Raw genomic sequence first — 25,505 nt, 5'->3', positions numbered from 1 at the left:
ATAACACAATAGTTCCGTTCTCGTGCAATCCCATGTTATAGGAAAACTGCATAATAGCAGCACCATTTGAACTAATGGGGCTGGAATCACATTGTAAGCAATACATGCTTTAAAAGTTCATGCTATAAAAAGAGTCCCCAATTCAATCACGTTATAGTGAATTTGCATTAACAAAATTCGCATTATAGCAGAACAACCTGTATTTAAATTAGCATGCATTTCCAAAAATGTCCTTGTTGCCATGGAAAATGTGCTGATACATGTTCCGTTATATGCTGGTTAATTCAACCCAACAACCAATGAGAAAAGTGCAGATAGACAAAGTATATACAGAGTAAAAACAATGACTGCAGATGCTGGAAACCAGATTCTAGATCAGTGGTGCTGGAAGAGCACAGCAATTCAGGCAGCATCCGAGGACAGGCAAAAAGTATATACAGCATTATTGTTATAGACATTGATAAACGATAAAGGTTGATCATTCTGTCAGTGCCTAAGTGAAAGTATAGAATACAGGCTGCTGCACTCCTTTCTGTTTACAATGTAATTCATTTCTAATTTTCTATGGCCTTCCTGTATTTAAAACTGAAGGTTATTGTCAAGGGGATACTGCAAATGATGATCATCATTGCAATCCATTTATCTAATGACCTTTGTAAATCAGTTAGATGTTTAAATAAGTGAGGTGAAGAGTTTCTGGTGGTGTTCTTTTATTTCATCTTTCATGGGCCATGCAGGTCATTGACAAGTCCAGTATTTGTTGCCCATCCTTAATATTATATTAATGATCTGGATGAAGAGACTGGGGGCATTCTAGCAAAGTTTGCAGAGGGATCTGGGAGTGCGAGTTGAGGATTCTCTAAAGGTAAACATGCAGGTTGAGTCCGTGATTAAGAAAGCGAATGCAATGTTGTCATTTATCTCAAGAGGGTTGGAATATAAAAGCACCGTTGTGCTACTGAGACTTTATAAAGCTCTGATTAGGCCCCATTTGGAGTACTGTGTCCAGTTTTGGTCCCCACACCTCAGGAAGGACATACTGGCACTGGAGCATGTCCAGCGGAGATTCACACGGATGATCCCTGGAATGATAGGTCTAACATACGAGGAATGGCTCAGGATCCTGGGATTGTATTCATTGGAGTTTAGAAGGTTAAGGGGAGATCTAATAGAATCTTACAAGATAATACATGGCTTGGAAAGTGTGGACGCTAAGAAATTGTTTCCGTTAGGCAAGGAGACTAGGACCCGTAAGCACAGCCTTAGAATTAGAGGGGGTAAATTCAGAACAGAAATTGTTTCCGTTGCACAGCCTTAGAATTAGAGGGGGTAAATTCAGAACAGAAATTGTTTCCGTTAGGCAAGGAGACTAGGACCCGTGAGCACAGCCTTAGAATTAGAGGGGGTAAATTCAGAACAGAAATGTGGAGACATTTCTTCAGCCAGAGAGTGGTGGGCCTATGGAAATCATTGCCGCAGAGTGCAGTAGAGGCCGGGATGCTAAATGTCTTCAAGGCAGAGATTGATAAATTCTTGATGTCACAAGGAATTAAGGGCTACGGGGAGAATGCGGGTAAGTGGAGTTGAAATGCCCATCAGCCATGATTGAATGGCGGAGTGGACTCGATGGGCCGAATGGCCTTACTTCCACTCCTACGACTTATGGTCTTATCCTTATTTACAAATGTCTACAGTGGACAGTCTCCATTTCTGCAGTTAAAACAGTGCAGCCAACATGCTGAGGAGACACATACTAACTAGATCCCTTCACAGAAGGATATTCTCTGCCTCAGCTTGATGTTAGTGTAATTGGTTTGTTTTCAGGTTGCTGGTGAGTCACAGTTCTTTCAGTCTGTATGATTTTCTTCCTGTCTGTTTAGACACAGTGGCTGGGTGTCTAAGGCAAGTCAAGAACATGCAAGTTCCACCTTCATGGTAACAGCAGATATAATGGAGAGAAAATGCTGACACTTAATCCCTTGGCAGACTGGCTGGGAAGCTTGAGTTCTCAGTGAGAAAGCAAGGAGGATAGAAAGATTTGGTTTATTACAATTGAAGGTTTCACACTTGCCAGTTGGAAAAAAAAATTGAGTAGCTAGTATTATTACTTATACAAAGTTAGCATTCATTAATCCCTAAACTTTTTGGAGTTTAATTCAATTTAGTTGTGATCAAGTTTAAAAGACAATTATTACCACCTTTAAGACTTTACTAAGGTGTGGAAATTCACATCAGCAAGTTAAAGTGTTCTAAGTTACCTTGTTTGTTTTTCTCCTGTATGATAGTACATAAGGTATTGCATACCTCACTGAGTGGCTCCATGCAAGGTGAGAATTAATTGCATAGGTAATTTTTTTCAATACTTCTCAACTTTGCACCTCCTTCTCATTGACAGAGCAGGAACTTGCATTTCCATCACTTATGATATATTCCATTGGGCCTCCACTGCCAAATGTCTCCCAATGGTAAAGGTGCCAATTGTTATGGGTGTAACATTAAAGAGAGTTATTTTGGTTTTCTCTACCTCACCAAAATTTAATACAAACTTTATCCATAATGCTAACCAGACTCTGGTGCATTTTCTGTAATGGTGCTGAATCCTTCAATAACCCAATTTACAATTTACACTATTTATCCAAAGATACTGAGTAAACAACGATAATGAGGAGTTTTAGTAACCTAGAACATAAGAATTTCGTCGTAATTTTATTGTCTGTTTGTGTGATATGGTTGAATACTCTAGTTTGTTTTTATACACACTGGACAGGATACAACATCACATTTTTACATTCAGAATGTCACTTCAAAGGTATTCCTACACAAATTGGTTTCAAAGCAAGGTGGGGCTCTTCAAACAACTGTCTAAAAGTAAAACTGCATCCAAAATATTTAGCAAGGTTTTGTACTTGCTAAGCACTCAGAAGTGATGAGGCCATTCACATTAGAATGCATCACTGGATCATAACAATGTTACTGCATTGTCTGCACAGCAGTTTGCAATGTCTTCCGTCCTGAGGCATGAAGATTTATTAAAGTAGCTAGAAATAAATAACTAATCTTTCTATCACAGGAGATTACTGACATTTGGATTTGTCAAATGACAAAAGGTTTTTAAAGATTAACTCTCTTTCACAAATGGAGAAAAGAACACAAAAGGTTATCAGTACAACCTCAATAGCTTGTTAAGCCTATTGAACAATAAACACAAACCTCAAGGTCCAATAAAAATAAAACAAACCTGTTAAATATTAGTGAATAAAATGCTAGTTGACTGGCAACTTGACTAAAAAAGGATGGGAGTGGAATGGTGGGAGGTGTCTTAAACTATCCTTGAGTAGTATTAGTTAAACCAAAGAGGAGATCATTAACTTTGCGCTAGAGTGTAAAACAGGCGGTAACAAAGCAGCAGCTGGTTTTATGCCTCTCCTGAGAGAAGTAAAGTAGTCTGCCAATTCACTATCACTTGTTTTACAATTATTACACAGTCAAAATTACTCCCAGAGATACCAATGTATTTATCTGTGAACATCTTAAATTACGAACATTTGTAATACAACCATATGGAAAAGTACTTTGCATTGTAGCTGTCCTGGCTGTAGAATCTTTATCACAGCTAATACTTTTACCAGGGGCCAGGCAACCTCATGCTAACTACCCTAGATTATGATTTGGAGATGCCGGTGTTGGACTGGGGTGGGCAAAGTTAAAAATCACATAACACCAGGTTGTAGTCCAACAGGTTTAATTGGAAGCACTAGCTTTTGGAGCGACGCTTCTTCATCGGGTGATAGTGGAGGGCTCAATCCTAACACACAGAATTTATAGCAAAAATTTACAGTGTGATGTAACTGAAATTATACATTGAAAAATTGATTGTTAAGCCTTTCATCTGTTAGAATATAGTGATAGTTTCACTTCTTTCATGTATAAATCACAAAACTTTTTTTTTAAAAAGTTGCATTCTCAGGTTCCTGCATATTCTCAACCCAGCAATTTTCCTGCAGGCAGGGACATGTGGAACTGCTACACTCCTACTGTTTTCTCTCCGTGGGCGCTGCAAAACCTGCTGAGTTTCTCCAGCAATTTCTGTTTTGTCATGTGAGACCTTAATTTGTTACTTCAGGCAAGAAAAGAACAAAGATGCTGATGATTTATAAGAGGAAATCCTGAAACCTGCTTTCTTCTTTGACAACAGCATAAATGACAACCTGAATCATAGCACTTTTTATCTCTTGAGAAGAATCAACTGGAAGAACATGGTAAAGAAGTTAATTTGCTCATTCTGCTGAGGATACTAAGGCCATGCAGCAGATATAGAAACTCTTGTGGGTGAAAAAAATATAAAAAGTTCAAACACTGCACAAGAGGAGAAATAACAATAAGTTCTGAAGTCTCTGCAGGAATCTGTTCAAAATGAATACCTGATAGATAATTTCACCAAAACAACATGAACCTCATTGAAAGAAATGAGGACTTGAGATGATAGGATACTGTATGCTATGGATCAAATGCAGTTGAATGGGATTACAAAGAACAAAGAACAAAGAAAATTACAGCGCAGGAACAGGCCATTCAGCCCTCTAAGCCTGCACTGATCCAGATCCTCTATCTAAACCTGGCGCCTATTTTCTAAGGATCTGTGTCCCTCTGCTCCCTGCCCATCTATGTATCTGTCTAGATACATCATAAAATGACATTATCATGTCCGCCTCTATCACCTCCACTGACAATACGTTCCAGGCACCCACCACTCTCAGTAAAGAAGTTTGTACGCATATCTCCAATAAACGTATGCCCTCTCATCTTGAACTCATGACCCCTAGTAATTGAGTCCCCCACTCTGGGAAAAAGCTTCTTGCTATCCACTCTGTCTACACCTCTCATGATTTTGTAGATCTCAATCAAGTCCTCTTTCAAACTCCATCTTTCTAATGAAAATACTCCTAATCTACTCAACCTCTCTTCATAGCTAGCATGCTCCATACCAGACAGCATCCTGGTGAACCTCGTCTCCACCCTCTCCAAAGCATCCACATCCTTTTGGCAACATGATGACCAGAACTGTACGGTACGCATTATTCCAAATGTAGCTGAACCAAAGTCCTATACAACTTGCCAATTCTTGTACTCAATACCCCATCCAATGAAGGAAAGCATGCCGTATGTCTTCTTGACCACTTTATCGATCTGTGTTGCCACCTTGAGGGTACAATAGACCTGAACATTGTACATCAATTTTTCCCAAAGCTTTTCCATTTACCATATACTTCGCTCTTGAAGTGGATCTTACAAAATGTATCACCTCGCATTTGCCCAGATTGAACTCCCAGAGTGGCGAATGTTGTGCCCCTGTTCAAAAAAGGGAACAGGGATAACCCCGGGAATTACAGGCCAGTTAGTCTTACTTCGGTGGTAGGCAAAGTAATGGAAAGGGTACTGAGGGATAGGATTTATGAGTATCTGGAAAGACACTGCTTGATTAGGGACAGACAGCACGGATTTGTGAGGGGTAGGTCTTGCCTTACAAGTCTTATTGAATTCTTTGAGGAGGTGACCAAGCATGTGGATGAGGGTAGAGCAGTGGATGCAGTGTACATGGATTTTAGTAAGGCATTTGATAAGGTTCCCTATGGTAGGCTTATGTGGAAAGTCAGGAAGCATGGGATAGTGGGAAATTTGGCGTTGGATAGAGAACTGGCTAACCGGTCGAAGTCAGAGAGTGGTGGTAGATGGTATATATTCAGCCTGGAGCCCAGTTACAAGTGGAGTTCTGCAGGTATCAGTTCTGGGTCCTCTGCTGTTTGTGATTTTTATTAATGACTTGGAAGAGGGAGTCGAAGGGTGGGTCAGTAAATTTGCAGACTATATGAAGATTGGTGGAGTTGTGGATAGTGAGGAGGGCTGTTGTCGGCTGCAAAGGGACTTAGATATGATGCAGAGCTGGGCTGAGGAGTGGCAGATGGAGTTCAACTCTGTCAAATGTGAGGTTGTCCATTTTGGAAGGACAAATAAGAATGCGGAAGACAGGGTTAACGGTCGGGTTCTTAGTAAGGTGGAGGAGCAAAGGGATCTTGGGGTCTATGTTCATAGATCTTTGAAAGTTGCCACTCAGGTGGATAGAGCTTGTAAGAAGGCCTATGGTGTATTAGCGTTCATTAGCAGAGGGATTGAATTCAAGAGTCGTGAAGTGATGTTGCAGCTGTATAGGACCTTGGTAAGGCCACATTTGGGTACTGTGTGCAGTTCTGGTTGCCTCATTTTAGGAAAGATGTGGATAAATCCCATCTGGTCCTGGGGACTTGTCCACCTTAATGTCTTTTAGAATACTGAACATTTCCTCCCTCCTAATGCTGACTTGACTTAGAGTAATCCAACATCTATCCCTAACCTCAATATCAGTCACGTCTCTCTACACAAAATACTCATTAAGAATCTTACCCATTTTCTCTGACTCCATGCACAACGTTCCTCCTTTGTCCTTGTGTGGACCAACCCTTTCTCGAGTTACCCTCTTGCTCCTTATATAGGAATAAAAGGCTTTGGGATTTTCCTTACCTCTGTTTGCTAAAGATATTTCATATCTCTTTTAGACCTTGTAATTCCTCATTTCAGATTGGTCCTACTTTCCCATTATTTTTCCAAAGCTTCATCTGATTTCAGTCGTTCAGACCTTATATATGCTTTCTTTTCCCTGTTAGCTAATCTCACAAATTAACCTGTCATCCATGGTTCCCCAATCTTGCCATTTCTATACCTCATTTTCACAGGGGCATGTCTGTCCTGCACTCTAATCAACCTCTCTTTAAAAGCCTCCCACATATCAAATGTAGATTTACCTTCAAACACATTAGTGTAGTTTGTTGGTTAGCATAGACATAGTGGGCCGAATGGCCTGTTTCTATGCTGTGTGACTCTATGACTCTAGATAGCAAGTTGCTTGTTAACTAATTTTCAACACAGTAATTCAGGGAAAATGGGCTTCGCAAGCTGGGCCCGAATTTAGTGCCCATCTATAATTGTCCTTAAGACGGTGGGAATGAACTTCCTTCTTGAAGCAGTGCTGTCCATTTGATATAAGTACACCCTCAGCACTGTTAGGGAGGGAATTCCAGGATTTTGTCCCAGCAATACTGAAAGAACCACAAAATACTTCCAAGTTGGAATGATGCACAGCTTGGAGAGGAATTTAGTGGTTTTCCTTTGTCCTTTTCAATGGTAGTGATTGTAGGTTTGGAAGGAGCTGTCTAAGGAACCTTTGTGAATTTCTGCAGTGGACGTTGTAAATGTTACATATTACTATTATTTAGTGTCAGTGATGGAGGGATTGAATGTTTGTGAATGTGGTGCTAAAAAGCAGGTTGCTTTGTCTTATATGATGTCAAGCCTCTTGAATGTTGTTGAATATGTACATAATCCAGGCAAGTCGGGAGGAATCTATCACGTTCATGATTTGTGCCTATTAGATGGGAGACAGACTTTGGGGGTGGTCAGGAGGTATGTTACTTGTTATGGACTAGGCCCGAACACTCAAAACATTCTTAAGCAGGCAGCCCAGACTGTAACTTTGCAATTTGTTTCGGTAAGTGTACAGTGAAAATTATCCTGAGCAAGTTAGCTAGGTTTTAAAACAGACAAAATTTATTCACAAAGTTACGGAATGAAACACAAAGAATGGAATATAGAATACCCACAGAACTCAGACTAGACTTAATTATGTTGTTCTGAAAATACACAACAGTCCCAATAAACAAACCTCTTAAACATAGAGTAAAACTGAAACAGAGGTTTACAGGTCGAAATTAGAAATTCAGAAGGAGACAGAGTCCAGCAGCCTGTTTCCACACAGCCCACTGCTGAGTTGGCTCAACCAAGACTTCAGCTTTTAGGACTGACCACTCCCCTTTCATTATACAGATTTCTTCTGAAACATGAAAGCTTTGGCCTAAAGTCTCATCTGTTTACATATGAACAAAAAGGCCTCCCAATACCCTTTTTATCTCTGTACCAAACCAATCATTTCAGAGCCCGGACTGTTTTACTACCCCTCTGGAAAAAAACAAGGACACAGCATCCTTGACAAAAGGAACAGCTTTTAGAAAAAAGGACCAGCTTTGTGACATACTCACCTGCAGAATTCCTAGCATCTGACTTATTCTTCTAGCAATAATATTTATTTTGCTAATCTGAATCTTAAGACCCTACAACGGATAGTGAGGACAGCTGAGAAGATCATTGGGATCTCTCTTTCCTCCATTACAGACATTTACACCACATGCTGCATCCGAAAGACTAGGAGCATTGTGGAAGACCCCACACATCCCTCAATCAAACTCTTCTCCCTCCTGCCATCTGGGAAAAGATACTGGAGCATTCAGTCTCTCACGGCCAGACTGTGCAACAGTTTCTTCTCCCAAGCCATCAGCCCCTTAATATAGTATGATCGGACTCTTTCCCATCTGAAATTCTTTGCACAACTTTGAATTGCTGCGAGTAAAATGTCTATTATTTATCATTGTTCTGTTACACTGTAAGTTGTGTGTTTTGCACTTCTTATGTAATTTATGCCGTGTATGATTGTGTAGTTTGTACTGCCCATATAGTTTGTGCTGTCCATGTAGCACCCTCTGTCCTGGAGGAATACTGTCTCGTTTTTTGCTGTATCGGTTGTATATGGAGAAACAACAAATAAAGAGCTACTCTATTCTACTCCATGATCATCCTCAGAATGTTCAGAGTGACAATAAAGCATTGATTATCAAGACGCAATAGTTATATTTTGTCTGGTTGATGATGGTCATTGTGTCACTCATCTGACATGAATTTTAAATCATCAGTTATCAGCTCTCAAGTCTGAATATTGCCCAGATTTTTCTGTATTTGGTCATGGACTGTTACAGTATCCAAGGAGCTCCAAATGATATTAGACGTTATGCAATCATTAGCAATCATCCTCACATTTGAAGCTATGATGGTGAGATGTTTAGATTCGCCGAATTCAACATTGAAAATCACATTCTCCACCAGACAGGCTTCTCTAAAAACTTCCTAAGGTGGATGGGGGAGGATTAACAGGTCATTAGTTAGTGGTGAGAGGGTTTCCCATTTTGTCCCTGACACTGGCCATTTGAAATTTCCAAACAGTACTTTAGCAGTCAGGATCATGACATGACTTCAGAGACTGCAGCATCAAACTGGGAACTGAACTTTGTCCTGATCCTGCAGGCACCTGAAACTCTTTGCTCCACCTTGATATTTTCCACACTATACAAGTGCTGAGCATTAAAATACTGTAAGTTGCGTTTGAAATCCATTTCATTACATCAATATTTATCTTACAAGTTGCTTGTTCTATTCTAAATGAGAATCTTCTTGATGGACTGTTATTATGGGCTGTAATGAAGTATTGTTAGGTATTTTAGGTCATCGAAGAAATACAATTATTAACTTTCACTTAACCTATCCCAACAGAGGTCCAAGGCAAGCAAGCAAAAGAGAATGGGGAGTCACATGTTTTAAGAATTATGACTTTTTTTAGCACATACATACAAAACTATTTTGCCCTTGGTGTTAACTTTAAAAATACTGATGCATTTTTTCAGTAATATTTATAAAACAAGATTACATTTGGAAGACATTTCCCTGTAGAATGGTTTAGCTCTTAGTGGGAAGGGATTATTTGGTGAAGGAAAAGATATTATTGATAGATAAGTGCTTTTTTTGTTCATTGTGATAGTTATTAAGCATTTTGAAACACTGAATGAATCATTTTCGTTGCTTTAAACATTAAGGAAATAGTAATGACTGCAGTTTTTAATTAATTTCAGTTAGTTGTGTTCAATTCCCTTCTAGTACAAAGTTCATAGCTGCAAGTTAGCCATCTATTGTTTTATTGCTTTTGTTCATTTTTTTCCCAATTTCACATCTGCACCACCCTCATGACCATTCTTTCCCTCCACAAGGGAAGAAAATGAAGGAAGTGTGAGCTAGTACAGGATTTTTTCAAAGCTATTTTGAAAAATGTATGCAACACTCTTTTATGAGTGTGCATGGTTTGTTTGCAGGGTGAGGAAACCAACAGCTTTTAAAAGGTCCTGAAATTATCCGGTTTACCAAATGATATAACACTGTGCAAATGCAATGGCAATCATTCAATTGTGTTTTATTTAATCTTCACCTGTACTTTGACAAATATTTCTGCATGCTACCTAGTTAATATATTAAACTCAATTGCCTCCACTTCAAAATACTGCCATTGCTGATCACTGGGTGACATGGATGTAGTCTTCAGTAATGGTAAATCTCCAAATTATCTTACATCGACTTAGTCACTAAGAAATTATCAAAACAGTCAATACACTAAAAATGAAGTGACTTTTAATAGATAAGAGGAAATAAAGTAATCAATTTAAGCTATCAGAACATAATGATTTTATTTTGTGATTAATTAGAAAATTATGCTGTATAGATTGTCTATAAATAATTGTGATATTCCACTTTGTTTCAGAAGAACAAAAGTCAAGTGATTGACTAAAAATATCAGGAACAAGCATGCTGTGCAGAACTGTATAGAACAGAATGTGAAATTGTTAACAACCTTGGAGTTCTTCTGAATCTTGAGCTGAGCTGCTGAGCTCATATCCAGTCAATCACCAAAGCCCATCTGCTTTATAACATTGCCCACCTCTGAACTGGCCTGTTTACTAGCTGACATTCTCAACATTTTTCTAGGATGTTGGTAATTCGTTGTCTTGCAAATGTTCACAGACACACATCTGCTGATATTTCCAAATGTAAAACACTTATACCTTCTTTCTAATCAAGCAAACAATCTGGGATTCCTTTAATCTCGAATAACCAGGCTTGTTGTCCGGCTAATTTCATAGCAAATCCCCTTCAAATTGTCTTCAAATCAATTTGCAGTGTCAAAACACAACAACTCATAAACTTCAAAATTGTATTTTCTGTCTTTGTAGGCAGACTTCTCTGAAACAAAATTAGCTGCTCATTTCTGTCCACTATGGAATCCAATTCTTTGAAAATAGATAGCTTAATTTGTCACAAAATAGCACAGAAAATGCTTTCAACAAACATTTGTTGGTCATGAGCTGCTTTAAAACATGCTGAAGAAATGAAGGGAATCATAAAATTAAATATTTTCTTTTGTCAAAAATGAACGGAGATGTTTATTGAAGAATATTTCAGTGTTAAACCAAGACACCAACAATACAGGTGGAAAAATATCCATCCTAAGACTTTTTGAACTATGATAGGGCAGTGATGTAATTTATAGAACACTGACAACATGCTTGTGTTTGCCACAACATGTAAAGGAAATACACTGCTCCAACAGTAATGGAATGAAAGGACTGCAATTGCAGCAAGTTCAGACTGCAACCACTGACATTTTTCCACAATAAATTTCTTTAATCAAATCTAGCTAATATGAGCTATTATCTCCAGGATCATGTGGTTGATCAGTGCATTAGTTTGGCTCTGGATAAAGGTGGTGATGTTGTTCCTCACCAGGACTCATTTAAACTCTTTCTTCCCTGTTTTAGACAAGCGGTAATTTCAAGCGTTACTGTCAGACTGAAAAGAAAAGACAGTGAATCAGCTGCTTATTTTAAATCTGGCCTGAGTTTTATTTCTGGTCAACATCTAACATCTAAACTGAAAGCTTAGTAATTTGTCTTATTCCTGTGCGGAGGACCTTTCTGTGCTCAAACTGGCTGCTGCACTTCCCTAAGTAAAAAATAAGTACCACTATTCCAATACTTTAAAAATACTTTACTGGTTGTGAAACACTTAAATATCCTCAGTATATGAAAGAAACTACATCACTGCAAAATTTGTTCATCATTCATATTGTCAGGTACTTACTTCCTGCCTCATAAATCTGCACTTAATCATTCATCTAGGACAGCAGGATAGTGTACTTGCTAATCTGCACTCGTTCCCAGTCAAAGTAATGTCTTTATTTCACAACTTTTTAACATTGTTTCCAAATCCCTCTTTGGTCTCTCCCCATTAGAAGCACAAGTAATCTTTCCCTGGACATTGATGCAGCAGTAAACTAATCACAGTTAGGTATTCTACAATTGGTTATTAACATCATCTTAAACTGCTAACCTTTGGCCAGGTGATTTGCCAATTTTCAATTAAACGATCGCATAGTTTTAATTCCATTTGGGACCAAAAAGACATAGATATGGACCAGATCTTGCTTCAACTTAACATCAGCTAGTGACGTACCTAACCCCAACTGACCCCATCATCTACACTGGATGACAATATGCAACAATAAAAGCATATCCCAAACTGCTTAACATTTTATTATATTAAATTAACAATTTCATCAAGTTGCTCTTACTTCTGTCTGACTTCTACAAGATATCTTGAAAACAATAATTTTTTCTCTTTATATTATTTCATCAAAATAAAAGAGTTATACATCAGGTTTAATGGAATAATAATGGCTTGTAGTACATAACTGTAGGACTGCTGAAAGAAAGACACATACAGTCAAAGCTTATTTTCAGGATTGTTTATTAGATGTGATTCTGTGGTGGGAAACCTTTATGGACAATCAGTGTGCGCCAAGAATTACACTAACAACTAATTTAAGTTATTCACTTGGACTTCCAGTATAGTTCACTGTACTTGCTGCTATATATATTCACACGGTTTCCGTAGAGAAAGGAATTTATACAGGTATCATGCCTTTTCAATTAAACAAAAGCTTTGGAGACATTGCTCTCTGGGGATTTTCTGCATAGCACCTCTTATTCAATCATGGTAGACTTGCCAATTTGAATTTAAGCAAAAGCTCTGGGGTAACTCTTCATTGGTGCATTCTCCATGGAAAATCCTTGACAACCAATCAACCTGGTTCTCATAGCATTATAAAATCTTGCATTCTTGTATTGGTCCTGATAAGCGCAAGATGAGAAGTTCCAACAGACAGCATGTCTCTTTCTTTGGCAATACAAAAGTTTAATTTTGTATTGGGAACAGGGACTGATAAAAATCACCCCATAAGTACAAGCATGTCTACTATTATAGAACTTTGGGATCTGATAACACAACCTTACGAAATCACTTTGGGCAAAATTGTTTGGTAATTGAGTAAACTGCACTGAAAATCTTAACCTAATCACAACAGTAGATCAGCAAAAGAAATTCGATGCCAAAAGCAACTATCGCCTTCTGTACCTTTGAATAAAGTTTATCCTATGAGTAGCACAAATAATCTTTCCTTGGACATTGATGCAGCAGTAAACCTGTCACAGTTAGGTATTCTACAATTGGTTTTTAACATCTTAAACTGCTAACCTTTGGTCAGATGAATATTGCCAATTTTCTATTAAACGATCACATAATTTTAATTCCATTTGGGACCAAAAGGACACAAATATGGACCAGATCTTTCTTCAGGTGAACATCTGCAAGTGAAGTACCTAACCCAGATCGCCCATATCGGCTACACTGGATGACAATATACAACAATAAAAGCAAAGTATTTTTAGATATTTAGATGAATTGATGACTACTTAGTTATCAGATTATTTTGAGCCCCAGATTGTCGCTATGCTGTCTTTGGGGAACACTAAAAATTTCACCCAGTACTAGTGCAATTCTAATGCCAAAAGATAAAGACATGTGCATTTCAAAATGTACTAATTGATAATACATATTAATTTAAAGTAGTCAGACAAAGTAGCCAATAGCCCATCTAGAGTCTGATTTTATTTCCAGGCAAGCCATTAAAAGACCTGGGGACTAAACCTTATGACATAAAGCTTTAGAGGCAAGATGATTTGTGTGTGTCAATGAAGGATTTCAGATGAATATTTAAGAGTGAAAGAAGAGAATATTCCAAATTGTTTCTCTAAAGGTGATAAGAAGTAGGAACAGGAGCAGGCCATTTTATCTCTTGAGCCCACTTTGCTATTCAATGCGATCTTCTATACCAACATCATTTTCCTGCACTCTCCTTCGATCCTTTGATGCTTTTCATATGTAGAAATGTATTTATCCCAGTCTTGAACATACTTAACGACTGAGCCTCCACAGCCTTCTAGGGCAGAGAATCACATGATTCACCATCCTCCACATGAAGAAATTCTTCCTCATCTCAATCATAAATAGCCTGCCCTTATTCAGAGACCCTGCCCTCTAATTTTTGACCTGTAATCCCAGAAAACATTTATCTCACATCTACCCTGTCAGAATTTTATCTGCTTGAATAAGATCACTTCTGATCCTTCTAAATTCAAATGAATATAGGTGGAGTCGTCTCAAGCTTTCCTCAAAGGACAATCCATCCATCCTGGGAATTAGTTTGGTTAACCTTTGTTGCACTGCCTCTGTGATACATGTATCTATTCCTGCATAAGGAGACCAAAACTCCACATATTATTCCAAGTGTAATCTCACTAAGGCTCTATATAACTACAGTAGGATATATTTACTCCTATATATAAATCTTCTTGTACAATAAAGACCAACATATCCTTTGCCTTCTTAATTGCTTGCTGTACCTTCATGGTAACTTTCAGTGACTCATGAACAAAAAAGCCAAGTCATTTTGAAGTTCAACATTTCCCAGGATCCCACCACTGAAGAAATAGTCTGTTTTTCTGTTTTTTTCATACCAACATGGATAACCTTGTATTTTTTCCAAATTGTACCCCATCTGCCAAATTCTTTACTCTCTTTTTAGTCTGTTCAAATTTACTTGAACTTTGTTGGTCCCTCCATGAAAATTATTTCATTTTTGGGTAGAAATTCTTTTTATTGCCATTCATTAAACAATGGCCAAATATTGTGAGTACGACAGTGTCTGAGTTCTATCACTTAGAAATAGTCTCATTTACAGTAATCTGCGAAACAACTGATAATGGGAGTGGGTTGGATTATCTAAAAGTACATAGAGTCTCAGTTACTGGTTGGACAGCCAGTTAGAGACCTGCACTGCCTCCTATGGGAAAACCTGCCAAGTACATGCTTCTTAAGAGGCCATCAGTGGGCCTTCTCCAAAATCAAAGACTCTGAGGGTGGAAATCCCACCCACTAAGAGTTCAACAGCATCATCAAGGAGGCACTGTCCACTGTTGGAACAACTGTCACCAGACGTCCATGATTGAGAGTGATCCAGGTCAGATGTAAGTCATGGAGGGAATGATTTCATAGGATATGGTTCAGCAGTATGGGGCTGGCTCTCAGTGGCCTTCCTCTTTCCCAAACCAGGTCTCTTAATTGGGCACTGAGGGTCTTTATTTGAAGGATCCCCAGCCTGCTCAGGATTGTTTATTAAGCATGCTCACAACTAGCTTATTACCAGCAGTGGTGGAATAAGGCCTTCAATAATTAACCATGTAAGAGCATCAATTGACAAATATGAAGAAAATCCAACCAAAAGTCTTCCAACTTAATGATAAGGTCCTAGGGTGTGTTGCTGAACAAAGAGACCTTCGAGTGCAGGTTCAGAGCTCCTTGAAAGTAGAGTCGCAGGTAGATACGATCGTGAAGAAGGCGTTTGGTATACTTTCCTTTATTGGTCAGAGTACTGAGTACAGGTGTTGGGAGGTCATGTTGCGGCTGTACAGGACATTCGTTAGGCGACTTTTGGAATATTGCATGCAATTCTGGTTTCCTCCTATCGGAAGGATGTTGTGAAACTTGAAAGGGTTCAAAAAAGATTTACAAGGATGTTGTCAGCGTTGGAGGATTTGAGCTATGGGGAGTGGTTTAATAGGCTGGGGCTGTTTTCCCTGGAGCGTCGGAGGCTGAGGGGTGACCTTATAGAGGTTTACAAAATCATGAGGGGCATAGGTAAGATAAATTGACAAAGTCTTTTCCCTGGGGTGGGAGAGTCCAGAATAAAAGGCATAGGCTTAGAGTGAGAGACCTAAGGGGCAACGTTTTTACACAGAGGCTGGTACGTGTATGGAATGAACTGTCAGAGGAGGTGGTGGAGGCTGGTAAAATTGCAATATTTAAAAGGCATTTGGATGGGTATATGAATAGCAGGGGTTTGGATGGATATGGGCCGGTTGCTGGCACGTGGGACTAGGTTAGGTTGGGATATGTGGTCGGCATGGACGAGTTGGACCAATGAGTCTGTTTCCGTGCTGTACATCTCTACGACTCTATATAAGTGGAGTGTGGCACACTTGGTTTTAGGTCTTCTTACATTTTTTCCTAACAACAGAGATAGTGTATTTGTACTACATATGTTCTACTACCTTTTGTTTTGCAGTAAATGATTAAAAGTAACAAGAAGCATCTTCATAGGCCTACCAGTTACCATAATTATAATTATGTTTAAGTTTAGATCAAAGCTCAGTGCCTGCAAGGGTGAAATAGGAATAATATAATATTGCTCATTCTTCCCTTTCACGTGAACATTTATTAAATTTTCTGTCAATGTGTGAAAGGGAAAAATGAGCAATATTATGTTCACACAGCAATTTATTTAAAACAGTTTTTATTTTGTTTAATTTTTAAGGTTTCTTTTTAAAAAAAACTTCTTTCATGCCCTATTGACAATTATAAGTGTTAAGCATGATTTGAAATGAAATTTAAGGACCCAAAGATAATGTCTTGCATTATGCTCAGACTGAAATAATTGCTTTTAAAGAAAAAGTATAAATTTGAAATTCTAATTTTCTGTTTTTTTTGTATTCTTCTCTAACCTACTTCCCGAACTGCTGTTTGCATGAAACTGATTTGATTGAGATTTGCAAAGATATTTTAACTACGAGTCAAAAAGTGTGGTGCTGGAAAAGCACAGCCAGTCAGACAGCATCTGAGGAGCAGGAGAGAACATTCCTGATGAACAATTTATGCTCGAAACGTCGACTCTCCTGCTCCTCGGATGTGCCTGAGTGGCTGTGCTTTTCCAGCATCACATCTTTTGACTCTGATCCCCAGCATCTGCAGTCCTCACTTTTTCCTACTTTAACTATGATACAAACATGGAAAAAAAGTTGAATTTCTTTCTAAGACAAGATTGTGTGGGCTTCAGGTGACAGGTACAAATAACAAAGAAATATATGACTCAGGAAGGCTGGAGCTTCAAGTTCAAATAAAGTTGACTTTATTTCCAGATATCTGAACTCATCTAACTCTGGCCTCTAAAATATGCCAGATTTTAATTAAACGACCACTGATGGCCATACCTTCAGTTGGCTAGCGCATAACTTTTTAAGTACTCTTGTTATGGCAAAATTTATCATCCATCTCATAGTGATTTTGGTGGAATAGAGAATTTAAACAGGATTAGATTCCCTACAGTGTGGAAACAGGCCCTTTGGCCCAACCAGTCCACACCAACCCTCTGAAGATAACCTACCCAGACCCATTTCCCTCTGACTGATGCACCTTACACAATGGGCAATTTAGCATGGCCAATTCACCTGACCTGCACATCTTTGAACCATAGGAGGAAACCACAGCACCCGGAGGAAACCCACGCAGACACAGGGAGAAAGTGCAAACTCCACACAGGCAGTCACCCGAAGGTGAGATCGAACCTGGGACCGTGAGGCCGCAGTGCTAACCACTGAGCCACTGTGCCATCCAGGATGGTCTGTGGCAGCTGGGGAATTAGTCATGTTTCTACCTCCACCCTGATTAGGCCTGTGGACAGTTCATTCCTTCTCACTACCAATTGAGCTTTCATTCCAAATTTGAGCCCACAGCTATGCCCATTTAAAGTTTGCTTCATGACCCTGCCAACTGCTATTAACTCATCCCAATAAGGCCCTTGCCATGTGGGCAGCATAACATGGAAATATGGACTCCTTGCAGACTCAAGGGCGTCTTTTGTTCAACAGTATTCAGTGCTTGATTGAGGAACACTTTGTCAGGATGTGAAGTCTGGCTGAGAGGTACCAACCCAATCCAAGCTGACCCCCTTCTCTCAAACAATTCTCCTCCCACCATCACTCAGCTCTATACTGGTGACTTCTGTCCCTGGAGTTTCTGATCAAACAGGAGGCCCATTTCTGTCCAGTTAAGTCCTGAAGTGGCATTTGAATCCATGGGTCTTCCCTTAACGAGGTGACAAAAAGCCTGCTGGTGTGCAAAAGCTCTGTCATCTCTACTAATGAGCAAACTATATTTCTTTTCTCTCTCTCTCTCTCTTAATCTTGATTTCCTCCTTTAAGGCACTTCTTAGACCCTACCTCTTTGACTAAGCTTTTGGTCATGCAACCCAATGTCTCCCAACATGGGTCAGTGTCAATTTCTTTTGTTTTAGAAAACTCCTGTGAAGTACCCTGGCTTGTTAAAGATGCTACGATCAATATACATTATCTGGGTAGATTCAAATTTCGTAAAGATTTTGTTGCTTGTGGTGGTAGTGACTTTGACAAATTGTCCCACACCTTTGCTTTCTTTTTTGTGACTAAAATGCTTACCATTTCCGGAACTCATCACCAGGAGCACTGTCAATGTATCCATTCACTCTACTCTCACTGCATTATGATGTGTCTTAACATGATATTGCATTCCATTCCCTGGATGGAAAGCATTGCCATTTACTTCAATGTACCAAACGATAATGTCTACTATAAACATGATCTCAATGTAGCTCCGGAAAATAACTGATCATTTGAAACAGCAAAGCAAGTCACAAGGTTTTTAGCAAATCTAAGACTACACAATATACCTGTAATCAAGCTCCTCAGTACTTCAGTCCTGCTGGGTATTACCAACAAACCAGACTTGAGGAATGAGTTTAACGACTCAGTCTCAAGTTAATATTAACATCTGCCATCTGAATCCAAAATATCATTAACAAGTAATCCAATGGTAACAAAAAGCTGTACTCTGCATAAAATATCGAGAGTACTTGATCAGATTTGTTAAAAGATTTGGCTTTAACGATTACTCGGGAAATGATCTTCAAAGTCCTGCAGAGTTGTAACTGGTGAAATCAGCGTGTATGGTTGCAATAAAAGCGAAAACACGTAGTACTGATCCCAGCTGGTCTTGTATATCTTAAAACAGATATCTCCGCTTCGGACCAGTATCATCTGCTCCTGTCTTTTTCTCCGAATTCTTCAGCGCAATGTCCTCGTGGGTCACTGTGCAACATAATAATTTTCGCCGCTGAGTTTAGAAACGCAACAGCAAATTTGGATACAATACACTGAAGGAAAGGTCAAACTAAGTCAAGTGCCGATGCTTTTCACTCTGTTGAAGTCTATGGAATCTGGGCGTTGGTGGAGTTTAACTGCTCTCTCTCAACATTTGCTTTGTTGTATTTTCCACTGAACCTCCTGGGCTGCAAAACAAAACTTTCTGACACTTTCATTCGCTTTCCTAAATCCCCTTCCATTTGACGCTGGAGAATTACCGAAAGAACCTTACCTATTCTGCACATCTTCAAACACACGCTGCTGAATTTCACTTCAATCGATCACCATCTCCTTTCTTTAATGTCGAAGAACAAATCCATTGAGTTTCTGAGCGACATTAATTCAGGCAAATACAGTCAAGTCCCGCCCACCTTACCTTAACCCTTTCAGTGCTGGCTATACAGCCGTGCCTAAATTCACTCGTCTTCAGACTATGCGCTTTCTAGTCTTCTGGAATTAATATTGAGTTTAACACTTTCAAATCGTGAACCATTTCTTTGAGCTTGTTATCATGTCCTTCCCTCCCCCATCCCACTTACTATCTTTTCAAGTCTGGCAGTTAGACAAACCTTTGTTCTGTCATTCCCACATTCCGAGCACTTAATGTAAACTACTCACATCTTTTCTCCACCAGCACCCTACACCCACTGCCCCCACCACCAGTCCCCCGAAACTATAGGATAAATGCAGCGCCCTCCACACTTCACCAGCTCTGATGAAGAGTCCTCTAGGCTCGAAAACATTAGCTTGCTCTTTCTCTGTGGGTGCTGCCTGACCTGTCGTGGTAGAACATAGAACATTACAGCACAGTAAAGGTATTTCAGCTCTTGATGTTGCGCCGCCCTGTGAAACCAGTCTGAAGCCCATCTAACCTACACTATTCCATTCTCATCCATATGCCGATCCAATGACCATTTAAATACCCTTAAGGTTGGCAGGTCTACTACTGTTACAGGCAGTGCGTTCCACACCCTTACTACTCTCTGAGTAAAGAAACTAACTCTGACATCTGTCCTAAATCTATCACCCCTCAATTTGAAGCTCTGCTCCCTCGTGCTAGCCATCACCATCCGAGAAAAAATGTTCTCACTGTCCACCAAATCTAACCCTCTGATTATATGTCTCAATTAGGTCACCTCTCAACGTTCTTCTCTCTAACGAAAACAGTTTCAAGTCCCTCAACCTTTCCTCATTAGACCATCCCTCCATACCAGGCAACATCCTAGTAAATTTCCTCTGAACCCTTGCCAAAGCTTCCACATCTTTCCTATAATGCGGTGACCAGAACTGCACATAATACTCCAAGTGCAGCTGCACCAGAGTTTTGCACAGCTGCAGCATGCCCTCATGGTTTTGAAACTAGATCCCTCTACTAATGAGAGCTAACACACCATATGCCTTTTTAAGCACTATCAACCTGAGTGGCAACTTTGAGGGATCTATGTACATGGGCACCGAGATCTCTGCTCATCTACACTACCAAGAATCTTACCATTCTTACGGTACTCTGCATTCTGTTATTCTTTTCAAAGTGAATGACCTCACACTTTTCTGCATTAAACTACATTTGCCATCTCTCAGCCCAGCTCTCCAGCTGATCTATGTCCCTCTGGAATCGGTAACATTCTTTGGCACTATCCACAACTTTACTGACCTTAGTGCTGTCTGCAAATTTACTAAACCATCCTTCTATGCTGTCATCCAGGTCATTTATAAAAATGACAAACAGCAGTGGACCCGAAACAGATCTTTGCGGTACACCACTAGTAACTGAATTCCAGAATGAACATTTCCCATCAACACCACCCTCTGTCTTCTTTCAGATGGCCAATTTCTGATCCAAACTGCTAAAACACCCTCAATCCCATCCCTCTGGATTTTATGCAGTAGCCTAGTATGGGGAACCTTATCAAACGTTTTACTGAAATCCATATACACCACATCAACTGCTTTACCCTCATCCACTTGTTTGGTCATCTTCTCAAAGAACTCAATTAGGTTTGTGAGGCAGGTTGACTATCCCTAATCAACTTATTCCTATTGAGATGATTATACGTTCTATCTCTTATTACCTTTTCCAACACTTTACCCACAACTGAAGTAAGGCTCACTGGTCTGTAATTACCAGGGCTGTCTCTACTCCCCTTCTTGAACAAGGGAACAGCATTTGCTATTCTCCAGTCTTCTAGTACTATTCCTGTAGACAATGATGACATAAAGATCAAAGCCAAAGGCTTGGCAATCTCCTCCCTGGCTTCCCAGAGAATCCTAGAATAAATCCCATCTGACCCAGGGGATTTATCTATTTTCACACTTTCCAGAATTTCTAACACCTCCTTCTTATGAATCTCAATCCCAACTAGTCTAGTAGCCTGTTTCTCAGTGTTCTCCTCTTTTTCCAGTGTGAATACTGATGAAAAATATTCATAAAGCACTTCCCCTATCTCCTCTGACTCCACACACAACTTCTCACTACTGTCCTTTATTGGCCCTAATCTTACTCTAGTAATTCTTTTATCCATTAAATACCTATAGAAAGCTTTAGGGTTTTCCCTGATCCTATCCGCCAACAACTCCTCATGTCCCCTCCTCGCTCGCCTTAGCTCTCTCTTTCAGTTTCTCCTAGCTACTTTGTAACTCTCAATCACCCTAACTAAGCCTTCACATCTCATCCTAACATAAGACTTCTTCTTCCTCTTCACAAGAGATTCAACTTCCTTAGTAAACCACAACTCCTGCGCTGGTCAACCTCCTCCCTACCTGACAGGTACATACTTATCAAGGACACACAGTAGCTGGTTCCTTGATTAAGCTCCACATCTCAATTGTGCCCATCTCCTGCAGTTTCCTTTCCCATCCTATGCATCCTTAATCTTGCCTAATTGCATCATAATTGCCTTTCCCCCAGCAGTAGCTCCTGCCCTCCAGTGTATACCTATACCTTTCCATCGCTAAAGTAAACATAGCGGAATTGTGGTCGCTATCGCTAAAGTGCTCACCTACCTTCAAATCTAACACCTGGCCGGGTTCTTTCCCTAGTACCAAATCTAATGTGGCCTCGTCCTTTGTTGGCCTATCTACATACTGTGTCAGAAAACCCTCCTGCACACGTTAGACAAAAACTGACCCATCTAAAGTACTTGAACTATCGTATTCCCAGTCAATATTTGGGAAGTTGAAGTTCCCTATAACAACTACCCTATCATTCTCACTCCTATCATGAACCATCTTTGCTATCCTTTCCTGTAAATCTCTGGAACTATTTGGAGGCCTATAGAAAACTCCCAACAGGGTGACCTCTCCTTTACTGTTTCTAATCTCAGACCATACTACCTCATTAATGAGTCCTCAAACATCTTTTCTACAGCCGTAACACTGTCCTTGACTAACAATTTACAAACCCACCGACTCCCACAGCTATCTGGAATACACCTCCTCCCACCCTACCTCCTGCAAAAATGCTATCCCGTATTCCCAATTCTTCCACCTCCACCGCATCTGCTCCCAAGACTACCAGTTAAACTATTGCACTCTTAGCTACCTTCTACCCAGCCCCACCCCCAAGGCTCCCAGCCTCATTCCTGAAGAAGGTCTCCAGCCTGAAACATCGATTTTCCTGTTCCTCGGATGCTTCCTGATCTGTTCTTTTCCAGCAATACTCTCTTAACAATGTCACAGCCCCATCTCTTCTACCATCTTCTCTGTTCTTACTGAAACACCTTAAACCCAGAGCCTCCAACAACCATTCCTGTCCCTGCTCTACCCTTGTCTCTGAAATGGCCACAACATTGAAATATCAGCATGATCTCCAGCATTTGTTGGTTTTTAGTCAAAAAAAAAATGGATTTGTATGACCCAAAACTCTGCTATAGTTCTGTTAAATGGTCAACATTTTGTAGGCTTTCATAAATGGAAATGGCTTTTCAATGTACCTCAATTTTAGATTTTCTTGTATTAAAGGGAGCTAAGGAAGTTAAATCTATTATTGGGGAAGAAAGAAGTGAGAAATTATAAAAGAAGAATATAGAATCATTATGGCACAAAAGGAGACCATTAGTCCCCTGAATTCCTATGGGTTCTCAAGTATGCGTCATCCCATTCTATCCCCATGATCCTGCAAGGTTTACTTCCCTCGAGTGCCCATTCAGTTTCTTTCAGAAATCAAATTCTTGGCTGTTACCATCTACCACATAAAACATTCTTCCTCATATCTCTCTTATCCTGTACTTTGAATCTGTGTTTCCTTGTCTTTGTGTGATCAATCGGTAGGAATAGTTTTGCCTTGTCACCTGTAATAATCTTAATTACCTCTATCAAACCTGCCTACCAAAGCAAACAAGCTTATCTTCTCCAACCTAACATTGTAGTCCAAAGACCACATCTCTTTCATTCCATCTGGTCCGAATATCATGATAGTCCTCTGGGAGAAGCTGGGACTTGAACCTAGGCCCTCAGACCCAGAAGTAGCAACACCAACCTGACACCACAAGAGCATTTCCATGGTATTTACTGTGAAATAAAACTGGAAAATATTAATTTAAATCAAAGAGGCATTTGGGTAAGTACGTGAATAGGAAAGGTTTGGAGGGATATGGGCCTGGAGCAGGCAGGTGGGATTATTTTAGTTTGGAATTATATTCAGCATGGACTGGTTGGACTGAAGGGTCTGTTTCTGTACTGTACAACTGTGTGGAAAATGACTATACTTTTAAAAATCATGTTTACTGGAACATATTGCAGACCAAAAAGAGCTAACAGATACATGAGAAACTGTATGGTGGACTTTAAAGCCTGACAAATTGTCTCCCTTTGTTTATATTCAGGGCAAACCTGCCCAGCCACACTGGTTGGCCTTTTCATCAATCAATGTGAAAGAGTTCTCTGTAACAGCCACTTTGGGATTGGACTCTGAGGAGGAAACCTGTGTGTAAGCACGAATCTTACTCTTTAAGGAAAAGCATCAAGATACCTCCTGTTTGTGAAAGGTGCCAGGAAACCGAGCTCTTGTCAGCTGTTCTCACCTGCCCTTTCTAGTAAAATATTTTTCCATACCCTTGCTGAAGGAAGAAGAAAGTCCAAGTATTTAGCCTTGTGTTGTCACTAAAGATCTAAAACAGTATTGAAAGAAATTGCAAGTTAAAGAACGTAAAACCATTCACCAAATCCCATGCTGCACTAATGGACTGCATTATCCCTGGTTTTCTTCCCCTTAAAATCCACATCTTTTTGAGTTAAGAAAGGGAAGAGTCCTAGAGATTTGTGAATAATTTATTTCTTTTACCATTGATTCAAACTAATTTGTTCAATATGAATAGTTTTCTTCTGGGTCAGTATACAAACCTGGGGGTGTAGTCTTTTGACTTGAGTTTGTCAATCAGGTAAATTGGATAGTTTAACTAAATCTCCATCTTTTTCTATATTCTGACACCTGAAGGGAACTTAGTGCCCCTCAATAACACAAATGTTCAAGTTTTTTCTTTTATTCAAGGTGATAATTGATGGATGAGAAACAAGCAGAACCCCTCTTTCACCACTCCTACTTGCCCCATCCAAATCATTGAATGCCTACAGTGTGGAAGCAGGCCATTCAGCCCATTGAGTCCACACCCAACCTTCCATAGAGCATCCCACCCAGATCCACCTCAGTCCCCTATCCCTGTAACCCCACATTTCCCATGGTTAACCTACTGAACATGCATGTCCCTGAACACTACACATAATTTAGCATGGCCAATCTACCTAACGTACACATCTTTGGACTGTGGGAGGAAGCTGGAGCACATGAAGGAAAACCACATGGAACTGGGAGAAAGTGCAAACTCCACACAGTTGCTCGAAGCTGGAATCCAACCCAGATTGCTGGTGCTGTGAGGCAGCAGAGCTAGCCACTGTGCTACCCAAATCTCTACTTTGCACTTCTTTAAACATGATGTGCCATGGTACCAGCTATGTCAGTAGTGGAATGTTTGCTTTGGAGTCCAAGCAGTGTGGGTTCAATCTCACCCCAGCGATTTGGGTCCACAATCAGATTTGCACTACTGAATGCTGCAGTCAGCATAGTGTCAATACTGTTTTTCAGATAACATATTAAACTGAGGTCCAAGGTGTCCCGTCATGTGAAAATAAAAGCACCTTTGATGTTATTTGAAGAAGGGGAAAGGGAGTTTTCCAACTGTCCAGCTAATGTTTATCCTTCAACTGTCCTGAAAGAGGATCACTGGGCCCGAAATGTTAACTCTGCCTTCTGTCCATAGATGCTGCCAGAACTGCTGAGGTTTTCCAGCAGTTTCTGTTTTTGTTTTATCCTTCAACCAACAATTAAGAAATAGATGATTGGATTATTTTATTTAATTGCTG

The 25,505-nt window shown here is 39.8% G+C and overlaps 1 protein-coding gene across 1 annotated transcript in view; it reads right to left on the bottom strand.

Annotated features, from left to right (window-relative positions):
- LOC122563654 (keratinocyte-associated protein 3-like) overlaps positions 1-19,503 on the bottom strand; it is a 34,955-nt gene extending 15,452 nt beyond the window's left edge. Inside the window, exon 1 of the mRNA XM_043717674.1 lies at positions 19,381-19,503. Within this exon, the coding sequence (XP_043573609.1) occupies positions 19,381-19,393 (13 nt within the window). The 5' untranslated portion in view covers positions 19,394-19,503. The remainder of the gene's footprint in view (positions 1-19,380) is intronic.
- Positions 19,504-25,505: the final 6,002 nt, after the last annotated feature.

The sequence above is a fragment of the Chiloscyllium plagiosum genome, chromosome 27 (assembly GCF_004010195.1).
Source record: "Chiloscyllium plagiosum isolate BGI_BamShark_2017 chromosome 27, ASM401019v2, whole genome shotgun sequence".
NCBI lineage: Eukaryota > Metazoa > Chordata > Chondrichthyes > Orectolobiformes > Hemiscylliidae > Chiloscyllium > Chiloscyllium plagiosum.
Note: the sequence above shows the minus strand (reverse complement) of the source record. Positions and strands in the feature narration are given on the sequence as shown.